General features: G+C 37.2%; 1 protein-coding gene across 6 annotated transcripts in view; it reads right to left on the bottom strand.

The window, feature by feature from the left end:
- LOC129765484 (double-strand-break repair protein rad21 homolog) overlaps positions 1-19329 on the bottom strand; it is a 25137-nt gene extending 5808 nt beyond the window's left edge. Inside the window, exons 1-5 of one of the 6 annotated variants that reach the window (XM_055765870.1) lie at positions 14599-17778; positions 14250-14541; positions 6655-6981; positions 6295-6582; positions 5498-5695 (exon numbers count right to left, since the gene is read on the bottom strand). In XM_055765870.1, coding sequence (XP_055621845.1) covers positions 5498-5695; positions 6295-6582; positions 6655-6912 — 744 coding nt within the window. In that variant the 5' untranslated portion in view covers positions 6913-6981; positions 14250-14541; positions 14599-17778. Of the gene's footprint in view, positions 1-5497; positions 5696-6294; positions 6583-6654; positions 6982-14249; positions 17779-18928 lie in introns of those variants that run through there. The other 5 variants (XM_055765881.1, XM_055765890.1, XM_055765853.1 and 2 more) reach the window with 5 other exon arrangements.

Below are 19329 nucleotides of genomic sequence, written 5' to 3'. Positions count from 1 at the left end.
CTACAAACCATGTTTGATCTTCATTTAATAATTTATTCGCAAGTTGGGCCCTGCAAGAAACTCAAAAACGTCGCGTTGGGCGACGAACGTGTTGAATTCTTTCAACATCTCCAAAACGTCTTGTAGACCATCATTGAAGATACAGGTTTCTATATTTTCTGCAAAATTTTCTTTCCACAATGAATGGTTTTGAAGACATCGACCAAATACAAGCATTAAAGTTTTTGTTTGCATTTTATCTGAAACCTCCCAAGCATCTTTCCAGTAAGTCATCAGCTCCTCGTACATTGGAGTATTCGCCAGAAGGGTGTCCATTCCCACAAGCAACTGATCTATGCGTTGTGCGCGCATTCTTCACGCACTCCTTACGCAAAGACTTGGGTCCACTGATTGGCTTGAAACTTCGGAACGGAGCATCGCGCAAACCTGGGGCAAAACCTACAGTAGAGTAGACATCCCAGAGAACATTTTGAGTCAAAATTTTATTTTTTATTTTTTCAAGATTCCATAGTGTACTGCCCCCTTAAAACCTGTGCTCCACATCCCAGACAAAATTTCTGTCGTAAAATTTTGGCGAGCTTTTTTTGAATTCTTCTGGACCAAATATACAATCCGAAGCTACCCAAATCCGAGAGTTTTTCTTCTCCTATTTGAAAGTCCAATTGCAGATCGCGTAATATGATCGCAATTTACGTTGGTACCGTCCAACGACACAAGAAGAAGTTTGTTAAAATATATGATTCCCATGCCTTTTTAAAAGCTGCAAGTTGAGCTTTACCACCTCCTTCTCTTCTTCATCCTTAAATCTGACAATCACATCCACCCGCAGTATCTTTGTAGTATTGTTCACAAACTCGTCGAAACTAACGACAAAGTATAGCTTACACATCATTTCTTACATTTACATTTCTTACATTTACATTTTTTTTTTAGCTCAGATTTAGAATTCGGGGCAGAGCCAAACATCATTACAATATTCATTTTATTGCGCTCTAATTAGACCTCCTCAGCTTTCTGGCTGACATGAAACATTCTGTTCTGAAGCATTTTACAACCATGTCTTTTTCAGCAGTTCGGAGTGATTTGCGACACAGAACTGTTTCCTGACACCACAGGATCTTATCTTTGATAGTGTGATTTTCAAGCATGAATTCATAAATAGTTTTCGAGGAAGAAAAAGGAAGAGAATTGAAGTAGGTGATCAGTTGAAATACAATCTGGAGATGCCTGGTTTGAGCTATTGATGTGAATGCGGAACAGTACGCGCATCCTAACTAGTGTCGATCATAGGATAGCAAAATCTCATATTCATTTTACTGACAGCGCATGATATTGAGTAATATGGACATATAGTGGGGGGAATATGGACAGGTTTGTAATATATGAAGCGTAGAGGTTTGTCGGTCGCGAGAGGATTAATTTTATTCAACCAAGGCCTGAACTCATCACGAATGTCCGTTAAATGATGAAAAATGGATTAATCACTAGAGGTGATATCGTGCTTTTCAGCAGTATAAACGAACAGACCCTCAACTATTTTGCTTTTAGTTCCAGTCAGCTTCTAAACAGTCCACATTTGGCGATTTGATTTCTATTTATAGACGCAGGATATTCCTTAGGAAGAGATTAAAAAGACTTTTCACAGTCCATCTCATTGCATTCAGTATTCATTGCCATAGGGTTAAATATTATAGAATAACATGTAGAAGGTGTTCTCATTAACATAAATCTAAAATTCAAAATGTAATGTAAATGTAAATGTACTCTGCTTTCGCATGGAATAGACATGAAAAATTGTCTAATTGTGATTGCGCCCGAGCGAAGGAATATTCGCACAAAGTTGCACATTCGACTAGGCAATCCATAAGCATCATTTTTTATTCTGATTGGTCATAAACAATCATAAATCATCATCATCATAAACATAATTTTTTATTCTGATTGGTCATTAACAATCTAGTGCTGTTCCTCAGAAACGCCGATGTCAACGTTTAATGATGTTTCCATCGTTGTGTCCCCGTTTCATATCCCTCCTATTCGATCGATAAACTTTTACTTAGTCGCGGCAATACATACACACACTCTTTACAGATACACGGGCCAAAGGTTGTGCAGTCCACTGATCATTCAACAAGAGCCAAAGGTTGTACTGCTCATGACAACTCTACACGAGCTGATGATTGCGCCGGCTAATGACCATTCTATCCTGGATTCCTCGAGTCGAGAAAGACGCACCACGGTAGATATGGGGTACAGACTAGGGGGGCCTTGCTGATTAATGGTCAGCTGCATCCCAATAGGAAGTATCCAGTGTCGGGCACACGTACAGAGCATCGAAGACTGCAACATATCAATTATGAGAACACTTGTAATACTAACCTCGAGCGAGTAATCGGTTACATATTACTAACATAGTTGTATACAAACATTGTCGAAATATTGAACTCCCGGTCCCTTAATAAAAATATATATTTAGGATAAAAAAAAAACAATCTAGTGTACTATTCTCACGAAAACCAAATGAATCATCAAAGCCGCTCAAACCCATCGGTTCCTTTCAGGACCAGTAACAAGTGATGAATTTTAGGTTGACATTTTGCAAGTTACAACATGTTTTATCTTTATATCTTATATGTGGGGGAAACACAGACATGTTAAGAACTTCAATTATATCTTTCGAAACTCATGTTTCCCGAAACTTAAAAGCAGTGTCTTGCAATTAAATATTCTGATTTTCGAAATATTCAGCCAAAAGTTTTACAAAGATTTTTTTTCAATAGTCTTTACTGAAATTAAACAGACCAAAAAGAAGAATATTTCTTGCGATGATTACCCGCATGGACATATAGTGGGGGGTATATGGACAAGATTGTAATATTTACGTATATATATCTTCGAAATTTCATGAAAGTATGGGAACAGGGTTGAGAACTTAAGAGAACTAACGATAAGATTAGTAATACATAACAATTTATTATTTCCCGATAATGTCAAGAACAGCCTGCGACAAGTCAAGTAATCCGAATGAACGCTGCAGGCCAAGCCAAGCGAATAAATTTTTACGAAACCTGCGGACGGCAAAGTGTTAATAACAATTCACTATTATACTCATCCACCCACACAATAACAATAAAAAACTCAGGAATCTATCAAAATATTCATTCATTCATTCATTGATCATTGATTCAGATCCAATTTCGAACGAATGATTACTGAGCCAACGATAGTCCTACGTCTACCTTGCGGTTATAACACAGATATAACCCCCTTCTAGTTGTTTCCCACACTCATTTGTCTCACTGTCTTACTGAGAATGAACACCCGAAATGTTCATACTCATCTTCGATCAACTGACAGTGGAAGAGGACTTTCACCACGACGCAATGAAAGGTGATATTCGCGGCGTGACCATTCAATGACATCGAGTGACTTGACTGAAAAAATCCTTATAGGGGTAGGGTAAATGATGTTGGTTTGTCCAGTCGAAAATCTGATCTTGGTTTGTCCATTTTTTTGGATGCTCTGTGTCAAATCAGTAATTCAAATGTTTCCAAACATATAAATAAAATTGTATTTTAATAATGAGGATACAGTCATCAGTCACCACTGCAGTGCACTGAAACGCCCTGATGCTACACTAAGTAGTGCACTGGATAGTAAACTGAAGAGTGCAGTCTCATTCGACATATAATCCACAAGCATGTTTCACCTCGGTTTCACTTTTTTCAGCGAACCAGAATGCCAAGTTACTTGAAAGCCACTTCTGTTCTTTTAGCTGTTCGCATCCATCAGAGCGCAAAGGTAAAAGACACAGGTAAATACTCTCCAGTGAATTTGACCGCTACACTGTAGAGAGTTTGTGCGCTCTCTTTCCACACTCTAGCGCGACCCAGTGTTGAGAAAAAACAGATCTTCCATCATCTTGCACATATCTAGAACTATGGTAATTATAGACCAAAGAGGAGCGCCTCTCGTTGAGGATGACGGAATAAGTGGGTGAATTGAGGGTTCTCTTTGCTACACAGAGGGGATGGATATCACTGATTACTGTGGCAGCCGCTTGGCGAGCTGCAGTTTGTTTATGGTATCCTTCGCGCGAAGAAATAAAGTTTCTCTGTGTTGGATGTTGTTTACCTTTAAAATGCCCAACAAAGGTAATATTCTGAAAAAAGCTTAAATTATGGATAAATCAATATGATGACAGTAAACTCAAGCAATGAAAAATGCAACATCTACTTGAAAATTCGATTTTTTTTTCATTAAAAAATTGTGATTTCTAAAACCGGACAAAACATAATCATTTTTCGTACAAATCACGATCAGAGGTGGACAAACCATCAGCCTATTTCTCTTTGAAGAAAATCGTTCAAAAACATAAAAAATGAACAAATGAACAACGCCTTATGGTATAACTAGCAACTAGAGACTTGGGGCTTTTCAGCAAACCAAAACTCGTCATGATTATGGGCCTGATTCTCGAATACACTTCACGGTGGAAATGGAATGAAACGTATCCGCGATGACAACGGTACGGTGTCGACGGTGTCGTCGAATATCAGTTTGATACGAAAAACTTAATTTTCATTAATGATTTTTTATTTGAAAAGTGCTCATTCTGCCTGAAAACTCATTATTATCTTCGACACTTCACTAACTCGTAAAACGTAGTTCAATGGCGTGCCGTTTATTTCGTTTCCACCGTGAAGTGTATTCGAGAATCAGGGCCTATATGTGACTTTCATGAAGAAAAATCAATTTGTATTCACTAATTGCATGAAAACACCCAAAATCGGACGAACCAACATATTTACCTCACGATTTCTAATCACAGATGTCTTACATATATGAAGTTGTGAAAATAAGTATTTCTTTAAATACGATGTTATCATCTTTGCAATGATAATAAAAGAGTCCTCAGTATGTCATATTTGTTATGATTTAGACATGAGATATGGCAACTGAATCTCTCAATTCATATTTATATATTACAGTACCTCAAAAAAAATCACTAAGAGGTGTAACTGACACAACTAAGGTTAAGTCCTAGCCAAGGACACGCACACAAGACGCGCAAATTCAAGAATTCAATGAAAGCAGAAATAATTCCGATATTTTTTTTTCGACAAAAAGTGACACTGTTCCCAAAGCAGCCCTCTAATGTATTCGTTTTCGTAATCACACCCGAAGTTGACTTAGATTCTACATTCTACCACCCGAAAAATTATCCTTAGCAAACCATTTAGGAAAAACAATTCAGGAAAAGCACGCAATTGCCAGGAAAAGACAGAGTGATAAAGAGAGCGAGAGAAAGACGGGGAATTTTATAAGCGAGTAAATAAAAACGGAACCGGGTTGACAAGTGTTCGTCCCAAAATCAAAACTCAAGACTATGGAGAAGAAAGTTAATGTTATTTGAAAAAAAAGCAGGACAAAGCTCTTTCATTTTCTTGTTTAGATGATTCAGTCAGGAAAAATCTCTCTCAGAAAGGCTACTTACAAGATACTCGTTCCATCGGGTATCCTGAGCTGGCTGCTCGCTCAGCTCTTCGTACAGGCTTTTAGCGCGGGGTCGAAGGCCCTTCTTGTCCGATTTTTCCTTTCCCGATCCGTCCATTCCCCCGTCTTGCTCTGCCTCATCAGTGTTCGCCGTCCTCGTCGTCGATGCAACTTCGGTAACCAGTTCGTCGTTCAAGCCCTAAACCAGCAAACACGATCGACCCCCGGAACCCGAAGAAGGGGTTGTGGTTTTGGTTTTGGGGTATTTTTTGTGTGTTGGTAGTTTGGTTGGTGGTGGTGGTGATGATGATTGGTGATTGGCGCGAGTGAAAAGAAGAGTAATATAAACAACAGAGAGAGAGAGAAATAGGGGGAATCGATTATGAGAGAGCTCTTCCATCAAAATCGAAACAAAATCAATTGTCCAAGCAAATTGAATCGAAAAACAATAGTTACATATACTACAAGGGAAAATAAATTGGGAACATCCATTTTTAAATAATCAACTTTAGGGCTGTTGGAATTTGATCCGCATCAACAACACACGAAAAATGTTTTGGCCAAATGAATTAGTCTTTAAGCTCGTTTCATCTGATAGTCTGAGAGAGGCAAGTACGTGGGGCGGCAGGAAGATTTTTGTTTCTAGTGTGCTTAGTTTTGTGCGCTTTTCCGAATTTATTTTCCAAATGGTTTTCGTTCAAACTAAACGGAAAATAAACTTAAACGAAGATCTTACGGCTAGTGGATTTAATACAGAGATAGATGGCTATCTTTACTAATTGCTCCGCGGCGACCTACCTCCATCGATTCATCCAGCCGGTCGCGAACGATATCGGGCGTATCGTCGAATCCCATATCACCGAATCCATCGTCGTGGATATTCATCGGTAGCGTTCCATAGTCTTCTCTCATGGTGATCTCGTCGGCTCTCGATTGATTGATCGAAAAATGAGCCTCGATGTCTACGTCATTCATCTCCGGAACGGGCGTATCGAAATCATGGAACACCTCCGGCAGCGTGATTGCGTTCACGGCCGCCTCTCGGTGTTCCTCCGGTAGATCCACCATACCTGGCCGAAAGGCCATCTAAAAAAACAAGAAAAAGTTGAGTTCACAACTCCATAACTTGCAACCAACGGTCTATTGAAATGTACTCACCTTGATCTTTACGAAGGCTTCATTACAATCGGCCAGCAAATACTTGGCCTTACGTGCGTAAATTCGGACAACCCCCAGGAGCAAATGGCCGGATGTTCGAAGAGCTAGTTTCACCTTCGGCTGCATAATGCCATCGACGGACTGTTCGATGTTGGTCTCGAACACGTGGGCTTTGGTGATTTTCTTATCCCAATGCGCTGCCAACCAAATCCGGGCCAGTGGGCCCTTCTTGGCCAGCACGATATGAGCGTAGAACATGGCTGGCTACGGTTGTTTGTGCTACCTCGGTTGAAGGGACTCGCAGTTTGTATTCCACTCAAAATAATGCTGCGTGAAAGAAATGTATATAGTTGGAGTTAATAGACTTGACTTGATTTGTATGAAGTGTTTGGTCCGCATCCAGCTCTATTCGGCCAGAAGGTTTCCACAATGTATAAGATAGACTAACTAGTTTGATCTGAGGACTGACGAGAACGATTGTATGTAACAAAGTGAGCGATTGTATGCGGTGTTCAGAATTACGCGAGGCTTATTCTCCGGAGATGCACATCTAGCTTTTTAAATTCTTTGCTATTATAATGTGTTACCTCTAATTCGACATACCGAGGTACCACTAAGTGTCGCTTTAGAAGCGATTGCTGCACTGGTTTGTTATTGACGTAGAACTACGTCTTTCAGGAAGGGTGCCAAACCAAAAAAAAGTCACGTTTTTATGAAATAAAGTTACCGTTAATAACTCTTTTCACAGCCAACAAATTCTGATGATTTGCACACCAATAGAATCGGAAATTATCTTAGATTCGTTTGATATGGTATACATTACGATTCACTAATCCCTAAACAGTTTAAATTAATGAAAACTGGATCCTCATTTTCCCATACCATTTCCCATTGTTCTGCCAATTTATGCCCTTATCTATCCGTACCGTCAATAACGAGCAACTGATACATTCGTTTCTGCCCGTATTCAACGTAGTTGGTATAAATAAGCCATGGATTGTCATTCTCAAGACAGGTGAAGAAAGAGTATGGAGTAGAGTTTCTTTCCATAAGGGTCCTTCTCAGAAGTAGAGGCGAAAAACAAAATGCGGATATGGATGAGTATCTAAAATTTTGGAATATATACACTGGATATACATTTATTTAGATACAACGTATCTTTCAAATTCCAGTAGGGAAACCTTACTGTTGCATGCAGAGATGCCAACCTTCCTGATTTTTCAGGATTTCCCAGACTTTTTGGCACGCTCCCTGATATCCTGACAAACACTCAATTTTCCCTGATTTTTATAAAATGATCCTGATTTTTACTGATTTTTTACTTTTTGCTTAATCAGAAAAAAAATCCATATAAATATACTGGGAGTTTTGTTGGTTGTGTATGAGAATAATCATAATAGTCTACATTAAAAAGCTTTCCGGTACGCGCTTATATAATGCTTACTCTTCCTTTCGATTATACTTTATTTGTTCGCGTTTTCGAAGATACAGTGTCGACATTTTTTAAATTTTGAAGTTAACGTGAAAGAGATATTAGCGACCAAAAATTATGTACAGTTAAATAAAAACGATACAGGTTTAAGAACGTGTGAGCATCTTTTTCTATTAAACTGTTATTATAATTTCAAAAGTGTTTTATTTCCTGAAAAATATGTATTAAATTGTTTGTAAAGCAAGAAGATGCAAGAATGATCCGTGAGACACGGCAAATGAATTAGGAGGTTCAATACATATGTTTAAAATCTCCGTTCATGTGCATCAGTTGAAACATAGTTACGTAAATCGTTACGACTTGTGCAATTCATCTATGCATCGATTTTTTTGAAAGCAAATCGTTGCGGGTAATAAAAACGGGTCATTTTAAACAATCCGACTGACCCGGTCTTTACCTGAAAAAAATTATGATCTGGTTCAGGTGGTATTGGAGAGGAATTCTGTACTGTGAGCCTCCAAGCAACCAGTCGATACATACCCACAAATACTGCTCGCAACTGGACAAATTAGCTTCCATAATTAGATAATGTTTAGAATTGTTAGGCTACCTGAAAGATTTCAGACCTTCCTGAATTGATTGCGAAACAACACTGTGCATATAAAATTCAAAAAATAATACTTTTGTTTTCTCAAAAATGGGTACGAACTTTCCGGACAACCCAATATGAGCTATCCTGATTTTCCCTGATTTTTCAAAAAAAATAGTTGGCAACCCTGGTTGCATGTTATGGAGTTCGATCACATCTCAAGCAGCATATAAGAGCAAAAGTGTTTATATTTTGTGATCGATATCTGAGTGGGAATGAGAAAGTCTGATGCGAGTTGATAGTGCAGTTCACTCGTAAAGTGAGGACGGACTCAAATAAACGAAAAGTGGTGATAGATTTCGACGATTCTGAGTCGCATGCATGAATCGAGTCTACTGAAATAATAAAAAAACCAAATAACTGAAAAGTTATTCAAAAAAATTTCGATGCATTCTAAAATAATATCCGAAGTGATAAACAAGTGGATTGAATAATCTAATTCCGTAGTTCTACGTCGAAAACTGCGGTCGTGACCTAGATACAACCCATTACAATTTTTCTTTAGTGCTTGTCGCATAGCACAACCGTTTCCGCCCACATGTTTTCATGAAAACATTCGCTATTAATGGAAAAACCCTCTCAACGTTGAGATTTCCACACGAGAGAGAGAAGATCATTTTTGGTTAAAAATTTCGTAAATCTGTCCTTTCCAAAAATGCTCCATTGGTTCATTTTTCGGATTTTAAACAATCCGTCTGACCCGGTCTTTACCTGAAAAAAATTATGATCTGGTTCAGGTGTTATTGGAGAGGAATTCTGTACTGTGAGCCTCTACCAAGCAACCAGTCGATACATACCCACAAATACTGCTCGCAACTGGACAAATTAGCTTCCATAATTAGATAATGTTTAGAATTGTTAGGCTACCTGAAAGATTTCAGACCTTCCTGAATTGATTGCGAAACAACACTGTGCATATAAAATTCAAAAAATAATACTTTTGTTTTCTCAAAAATGGGTACGAACTTTCCGGACAACCCAATATGAGCTATCCTGATTTTCCCTGATTTTTCAAAAAAATAGTTGGCAACCCTGGTTGCATGTTATGGAGTTCGATCACATCTCAAGCAGCATATAAGAGCAAAAGTGTTTATATTTTGTGATCGATATCTGAGTGGGAATGAGAAAGTCTGATGCGAGTTGATAGTGCAGTTCACTCGTAAAGTGAGGACGGACTCAAATAAACGAAAAGTGGTGATAGATTTCGACGATTCTGAGTCGCATGCATGAATCGAGTCTACTGAAATAATAAAAAAACCAAATAACTGAAAAGTTATTCAAAAAAAATTTCGATGCATTCTAAAATAATATCCGAAGTGATAAACAAGTGGATTGAATAATCTAATTCCGTAGTTCTACGTCGAAAACTGCGGTCGTGACCTAGATACAACCCATTACAATTTTTCTTTAGTGCTTGTCGCATAGCACAACCGTTTCCGCCCACATGTTTTCATGAAAACATTCGCTATTAATGGAAAAACCCTCTCAACGTTGAGATTTCCACACGAGAGAGAGAAGATCATTTTTGGTTAAAAATTTCGTAAATCTGTCCTTTCCAAAAATGCTCCATTGGTTCATTTTTCGGATCATACTGAGCAAACTTGTTCATGTTGTTCGCAATATTGTTTCAGTGATAAGTCTGCTGGAGCTCCATTGATGCGTCCAATATCCGTCAAATATCAAAATAGTCAATAGTCACAAGCTTCTCGAATCATTTTCTCTTCATTTTTTTAATCAATGATTGAAAAATCAATGATACATCAACGCTTCATAAGCTTTAAAACCAGTGCTTCGCATCTCAGACGAAATTTCAAGATTTGTCTGTCGTAAAATTTTTTGACGAGTTTTTTTTTGAATCCTTTGATAAATCGTGTAAAATATGCAATCCGAAGCAATCCAAAGTCAAAAGTTTTTCTTATCCATTTTGGAAGATAAGTTACAGCTCGCGTAATATAACCAACTCTATACCGTCCATCACACAAAAATATCATTCCCAGGCATTCTTTAAAAGCTGCAAGTTTATCTCTGAGGCTTGAGAACGTCCCAAGTACATTGACGTCATGTAAACGATTTACCAAATCCTTCTCTTCTTCATCCCACAATCTGACATTCAGATCCATTTGTAGCCTCTTTGTACTCTTTTTCTAAGACTGGTCGAAACCAACGACAATGTATAGACCCCACTAAGCAAGGATAAGGAATCAAGGGGGCCCAAGCCACCAAGATGACGCGATCGGAGTCCACCGCCGATCCGCCGTCAGAAGCAGCGGTGTTTCGCACGTCAACCTCTGTTCCACTGATAGCCCGGTTAGTTTGAAACATACGATACGTTCCTTTAGGTGGCCGTACACTGTTTGCCCGGAGGTCAAATATTTGATATTTTTTGACAGATAAGGTTTGATTTGATATTTGTACAAACACTATTTTGTTTGCCACTCTTCAATTTTAAACAGTAGTAAACAATATCAAACACCGAACATGGAAAAAAATCAACTGAAGTATCCAAGGTAACCTAACCATGTACCGACAGGTTCGAAGAACAGACTGAAAAAATATTTTAGGCATCCAATAATTGAATATTTGCTTGTCGTGTTTTGTGTAGAATATATTTGATCAGTACACGTTGACCAAATTTTATCTGTCAAAAAGAGTCAAATATTTGGCTTCGGTCAAACAGTGTATGAGCACCCTTTAACAATGTCCGACCGAGCTTTAGCGAGCGCCAGACGGCATACGTCTGCTCGGGGCGTTACGTTTGCCCGGTTAATTTTTGTTTTGAAATACAATACCGCGCCACAATATTTCTAGCCTATTACACTTTTTCTGAGTGGTCGTTTCTGTTGCAGTCGTTTTCTGCAGCGTTTTATTCCGGGAACCGAAATTATCGATAGAGAAAGGAAAGGAATGAAATTGGTTTAAGCTGAACTGCAGATACTGTGCCAAATTCCGGTAAAAACAAAGCGAATGTAAAAGTCGTCTACTTTTGCGCTGTTTACCCTACCCTTCGGATTATTTTTAAAAATTAAGAAGAATGTAAATAAGAATCAAGAAGAAATCAGGATAGCTCATATTGGGTTGTCCGGAAAGTTCGTGACGATTTTTGAGAAAACGAAAGCATAATTTTAACAAACAAATAAATACACAATTTTGTTCCACAATCAGTTGCCATCTTCCATGTAACTTGAAAATTCTATCTTTCCAGAATGTGTTGATTTGTGTTACTTCAGCTGGTGGAATAGCACTTCCCAACCAGACTCCAAAATAATTTGTAGTGTGATCAAGAAGACAAAATAACATATTGACTAATTATGGACTTTGGTTATGGATCGGCTTAAGGTAAAGGTTGAAGGAAGCCACGAATGGCTGCCACAATGGCGCTCATTTCTTTCATCTCCCTCCCTCGTCCGAAAATCAATAATTTTGCGAAACAGTGTGGAGAAAATGATCGTTTCCACACACTCCCTATCAAGTAATATAAACCAAACTCTAACCGATTACTCACAAGATATTAAATTTTCATCTGCCGTCGCACTGTATAGCGAAAAACGTCGGAAAACCCGAGCTAGTGTTCTGAAAGTTAAATTTTCATTTGAAATTTTTCGCAATGGTTTTATTTATGTTGATGAAAGCATCGTTATTTTTTCGACACTGATGCCACATCACCGAAACAGCTATAAAAACTACTCAATAAAATGTTATTCCCGAGTCATAGCGTTTCATGTCATGAAAATTAGAGAGGGGGGGGGAAGTATCTAACCACCTTAAAAACATTTATTGCACCCTAAAACCTTCACATGCCAAATTTATATAATTTATATAATATTTATATAATAATCTTAATCTATCTATATATATATATATATATATATATATATATATATATATATATATATATATATATATATATATATATATATATATATATATATATATATATATATATATATATATATATATATATATATATATATATATATATATATATATATATATATATATATATATATATATATATAAATATATATATATTTATATATATACATATATTTATTTTTTTTTCCATTAATAGCGAATGTTTTCATGAAAACATGTGGGCGGAAACGGTTGTGCTATGCGACAAGCACTAAAGAAAAATTGTAATGGGTTGTATCTAGGTCACGACCGCAGTTTTCGACGTAGAACTACGGAATTAGATTATTCAATCCACTTGTTTATCACTTCGGATATTATTTTAGAATGCATCGAAATTTTTTTTGAATAACTTTTCAGTTATTTGGTTTTTTTATTATTTCAGTAGACTCGATTCATGCATGCGACTCAGAATCGTCGAAATCTATCACCACTTTTCGTTTATTTGAGTCCGTCCTCACTTTACGAGTGAACTGCACTATCAACTCGCATCAGACTTTCTCATTCCCACTCAGATATCGATCACAAAATATAAACACTTTTGCTCTTATATGCTGCTTGAGATGTGATCGAACTCCATAACATGCAACCAGGGTTGCCAACTATTTTTTTGAAAAATCAGGGAAAATCAGGATAGCTCATATTGGGTTGTCCGGAAAGTTCGTACCCATTTTTGAGAAAACAAAAGTATTATTTTTTGAATTTTATATGCACAGTGTTGTTTCGCAATCAATTCAGGAAGGTCTGAAATCTTTCAGGTAGCCTAACAATTCTAAACATTATCTAATTATGGAAGCTAATTTGTCCAGTTGCGAGCAGTATTTGTGGGTATGTATCGACTGGTTGCTTGGTAGAGGCTCACAGTACAGAATTCCTCTCCAATAACACCTGAACCAGATCATAATTTTTTTCAGGTAAAGACCGGGTCAGACGGATTGTTTAAAATGACCCGTTTTCATTACCCGCAACGATTTGCTTCCAAAAAAATCGATGCATAGATGAATTGCACAAGTCGTAACGATTTACGTAACTATGTTTCAACTGATGCACATGAACGGAGATTTTAAACATATGTATTGAACCTGCTAATTCATTTGCCGTGTCTCATATATATATATATATATATATATATATATATATATATATATATATATATATATATATATATATATATAATATATATATATATATATATATATATATATATATATATGTATATATATATATATATATATATATATATATATATATATATATATATATATATATATATATATATATATATATATATATATATATATATATATATATATATATATATATATATATATATATATATATATATATATATATATATATATATATATATATGTATATATATATATATATATATATATATATATATATATATGTATATATATATATATATATATATATATATATATATATATATATATATATATATATATATATATATATATATATGTGTATATATATATATATATATATATATATATATATATATATATATATATATATATATATGTGTATATATATATATATATATATACATTCGGCAGGAATTGACTTCTCTCTGCGAGTCACCTTTCAGCCCAAAACGTGCGATAGAAGTTGATGATTCACAACTTCACATCATCCAGCGACATCTCCCGTATCAGAAATTGTTGAGCAAACCGGTCGGCCGCTGCTCACCTTGCAATACCACTATGTCCAGAAATCTACATGAGGACAGATACTTCCTGCCCGTTTGTACCCATGGGTGTCTGGACTTGGTCGATGGTGTCGATGGCCCTCGCAGAATCGAAAATGGTCAGCAGCGGCTTTGTTGACGGGATCCTAACAGGCACGTAGATTTCGACCGCTAAGCTGAGAAGACCTGGCAGATGTCAGCAAATCTCTTTCTGGAAGCTAGTCTGTTATTTCTGTCACTTACCCTGAAACCAACTCCCGATGATCCCTCAAAGTCGTCCATCTCGTGGAAACGGTATTTTCCTGCTGACATTGTCACGAAACTCTGTTACAGGCCTACCGAGCTGACCCCAGCTCGGAAGTTGTTTCTGATACCGTTTCCCACCCGAACAGTTGGAGACCTCCAAAAAAAAAAACTCGCTGTCTTGGTTACGATCGCTGAGTCGATGAATAAGTCGAAATGACCAGTCCGTAATGCCTTGTACATTGATGAAGATGTTTTTGTGAACTTGTTTCCGACCAAACTAGGATTGAGCGATCTTGGATCGGTATTTAAATGATCGATCTTTTCCTTTCCGATTTCCAATTTTTTGGATCGATTATTTGTACTCCAAAAAATTGCAAAAATCGATCTTTCCGATATTTTTGATCGTAGAATTTTGTTCGTAAATTTGTTTTTCAGTGAACTTTGATTTTAAACTCACCACAAATCACCTGACAAATCTCACGAACATTGGGTCCTTCTCAAGGTTGCCAAATTAGTGGTCGTAAAGTTAGGAGAAGCAGTTTTGTGAGTTTGATCATTACAAGTTTGTGAGTTTGATCATTACAAGTTGTCACAAGTTATATTTATGGCAACATCGGGTCCAGCGGAAGCACTCTTTTCAAGAACTGGAACTACTACTAAGCTACTAAGATTTCAGCTGAATCCCAAACTAATGGCACGATTAGATTTTATGGAATTATTGTCAGCAGATCTGGATGAATATCAGTTGTTGAATTTCAAATAATAATTTTCAATTAATTTTTTAAATTAAATAATTGCATGATGGTACATGATGAATGCTGAGGAAAATGCAGTTTATGCGGGTTTTAGTTTTTTTGTGACCTTCATACTGAGAATCAAAATAAAATGTCTTTAATGTTTGAATAGAAACGTGAAACACTCAGAAATTACAATAAATTGGAAAATTACACATGGTAAGTAGTAAAGGGGTGACAGCAAGATCAGAAAAAAAAATAAATACCCCAGATCCTCCTTCTGAAGCTGAATTCTTATTTTGACCTCAAAGGTTCGACTTCTGGCGAAATTCTCGATAAAGTATAGTAACTTGTCGTCAACAACCTCAGAGAATAGACGGCGCCAATGGTTGTGTGGTTAGCGTAACAGCCTCACAATCCGATCGGTCTAGGTTCAATCCAAGCTGGCGTCGTTGGGATTTTCCGAGGCGAAAAATCTCTGGCTGCGTCTTCCTTCGGACGCAAAGTGCAAGAAGTTGGCCCGGTTCATGAGTTGTTGAGTTTGATAGGTAGGAGCAGGTGAAGTCGCCTCCCTGATGTCGGTGATTGGCACTGAAGTGGCGGAAATAGGCCGACAAAAAATAATCGTAGATAAAAAAAACCTCAGAGAATTCGTGCTTTGAACAGAGGTTGTTGAAAATTGAGGGGAGTGATTTGTCTAGTTGTTTGAGCATCTTGCAGCCAACTAGGGATTGTTAACCGGTTTCACCGGTAATACCGGGTCATTTTTCATTACCGAATTACCGGAAACTTTACGATAAATAACCGGTAATTTCGGTAATTTTGATTTTTAAACCATAAATAATATTCGCTTTTATGTCACTTTGAAATATTAATAAAATAATAATACTCGAGAATAAATAAAATCGAAAAAACCAACTGACAACGTTATGCCGATTCTACGACCTCCGAGCTTCAGTTCAAAAATCGCTGCTCGATCTGAAAACGAGACAGAATAAGCTTCGATGATGAAGAACTGACAGCAATAAAGGAATTGATAGATAGCCCTCGAAACAGTTCTGGTCGCTGTTGAGCTGCTATGCCGGAAGAACCCTTTATAAAGCTGACGTATGAAAGGTCTCAACATCCAGCCCAAGCTCATCGTATATAAACCGATTGATGAAAATCCTCGGACAAGAGTTTTCGTACAGAGGGCACAAGAGGCAAATACCTAGCAATGGTATTCGATGCTCTTCGTACTGTAGGCCCAACATCATTGGACTCTGAACGATCCTTTAGTTAGGTCTCTGTTCCTTATAATGAAAATTGCGCTCCTGTGGCGTTTATACTTAAATACCGCAAATCATAAAATCGCATTTTCGTAACAATAAAAAATGACAAAACACTACAAACAACAACACAGCAACAATACAAAAGATATTTGAGTGCCAGTGTGTACAATAAATGTGTTGTCACTATTGTATTTCGGGTCCGGTGACGCTAATACGAAAGTACCAACTAATAATCATTATCAATAAAAGCCATTTCTTCAAGAAAATAGTTTATTTCAAAGTATTTTTTTACCGGTAATTCACCGGTTATTGAAATTTTGGTACGGTAATGCAATCCCTACAGCCAACCCTATTGGGGCCAGTGTACATCCTCTTGATGGAACACAGGGCAGCGGAAAGTTGGATTTAGAGCCACAGCTAGCTAGTGGCTCAATAGATATCTACTAATTACGCGGGTTTTCATAACTTATTTTCAAAACGTTCGAATAACGCTATCGAAGTTACAACTGGAATACTTGAATGTTTGTATGAACTCGAGAGGGAACAATGATCCGAAAAAAATGATAAAATCCGTCGTATGGCATGGGTTTGTCAAACTTTTCGATTGCCAACAATTTTCTCGCATTGCAAAATTTCCAGAGTGATAAGAAATTGGGATCAAGATTTTTTTTTGAAGCCATATGGCATCAAAAAAAATTTTTTTAAACCCCGATTTCCCCCCTTGGGTGAGTTTTTGATTTTCAAAAAAAAACTTAAACTTTCACCGCTTTGCGCCACTCTTCCTTAAATCCGATTGAGCTGAAATTTTACTTGTGTGTTTTTTTGAGGTGTTGGACATTTTGTTTGGAGTAACTTTTTTCGATTTGTCGATTTTTTCCCATACATTCACTGGTTCCCTAATGTACATGTTTATAGTTTCGATACATGTAATACATTATACAATATCGACATTTTGTTATAAAAGTGCTTCGGAGACTGTTGATATGTCCCTTTTATTGATGTGTTACCAATAACACAAATAGTCCGATGTTTTTTGTTGTATTCAACAGAGTTTGTGTAGATGTAAATTGATCAATAAACAGAACGCAAACAATCTCAGTTACTGATGATTGTTATGTGGACGTAATTATTTTATTCAATTGAATTCACGATCATTCGATAGTAACCGGACATCCAAATAATTTGTCCACGAAAACGTTGAACGGAGGCGTTGAAAAATGTGACAACATTCAGTCCAATTTTCAAATATCTTCTTTTCATCAAAAAAAAAATATCGTCGGAAGCTGGGACCGAAATTGATATTAAGCAAGTGCTTCCCGTTAATTACTCGCTTGCTCTCTCGGTGTGGGCTGGATGGAGGGCGCAGTAATAACGGTGCGGGACTCTACATGATAATCCACCTATTATTCGCACAATGCAAAGTAAATACAGAATAAGCCATAGTCAAGAAAAGACTGAATACTTGATTTTCAAGTGTCATGAGATTGCTATGCATTGAACGAGGAAAATTGACCCTCTGTCCGCTTGTTGCTTCATACACTTGATGTCTGGGAATACATGTATCAACCTATTGGGCTAGAACTCATGGAAGGGCGAAGTGACCAAAAATTATTACTTCAGAGTTTGAATGCACAAGTGTCAGGTCGACCTACTCTGCCTGAAACAATTCTAACTTTAAACACTTCACAACAGACGTTTATGATCCACGACAAATATCCGAAGTTCAGCCAGTTTGCACGAATAGTACTTTTTCACACGTTATGTCCTGGGATTGCGTTTTCTGACGGACTCATTGTGCGATGATTGCTCGTCTCTGATTTAGTATTATCTCAATGCAATCCTCATATATCGATGAATTTGATAAGAGTGCTTTGAAGTATTTTGAAATTTACCTAAAATAGAAACAAAAGATTTTTGATTCTTATTTTGTTTTGGTTACCACCTGAGGTAATTGAAAATAATCCATGTTCTAAAAGTACAGAAAGTTCTGCGGAGGCCTATCGATAAAAACCGTAAAGATCACCACAAGCCATGAGCAGTTCCAAGAGTTCTTTGAACTTCCACAAACCACAAAATTAACCAAAACAAACCACTTCTCTTGAAGCGCTCTCGAGTTGCTATTCACTGTAACTATTATGATTCTTAGCAATCCGCTTTTTCTTCCAAACTATTGCACATACAAACTGGCCAGTGGCCGTTCGCGCCTCTTTCCCCCGTATTGTTCCCCATATCCAATAACACTCGCACCGAAAGGGCGACACTGGGGAGTGAAACCTTTCAATGACGCCAACTAGGCAAAATTTTCAATACACTCAATTTTACCTTCTTTTCGTCTACAATTGCACTGCACTTTATTATATTTCCTGCATAATTGTCGCAGTTTCCAAGGTTTATAGCGGTTTGGACTTCGATGTAGCGACCGCTCACGGAAATTATCCACGAATTGGGACGCTTGGCGCCCAACCGTGCGAAAACATTTTTAACTCCGTTTGTTTCGAATCACACTGTACTCGATTTGGTCTCACATTTGCACCGCACTAGTCTTCCAATCGCTAATAATTTCAGCGCATTCCTCGCGTATTACACAGCAATATTCGTTAGTTTTTCGGGCGTCATTTGCGAAACCAATCGAAAGCACTTAACTTTTTCTCTTGCTGCTGCTTTTGACCACAGGCTTTGCCTTTCACCACAATGTAAGATGGCGGTCCGTTTTTTTTGTTTCA

This window comes from Toxorhynchites rutilus, chromosome 1 (genome assembly GCF_029784135.1).
Source record: "Toxorhynchites rutilus septentrionalis strain SRP chromosome 1, ASM2978413v1, whole genome shotgun sequence".
In the NCBI taxonomy this organism is placed as follows: domain Eukaryota; kingdom Metazoa; phylum Arthropoda; class Insecta; order Diptera; family Culicidae; genus Toxorhynchites; species Toxorhynchites rutilus.
The sequence above is the reverse complement of the archived record's forward strand: the minus strand, read 5'-3'. Positions and strand labels throughout refer to the sequence as shown.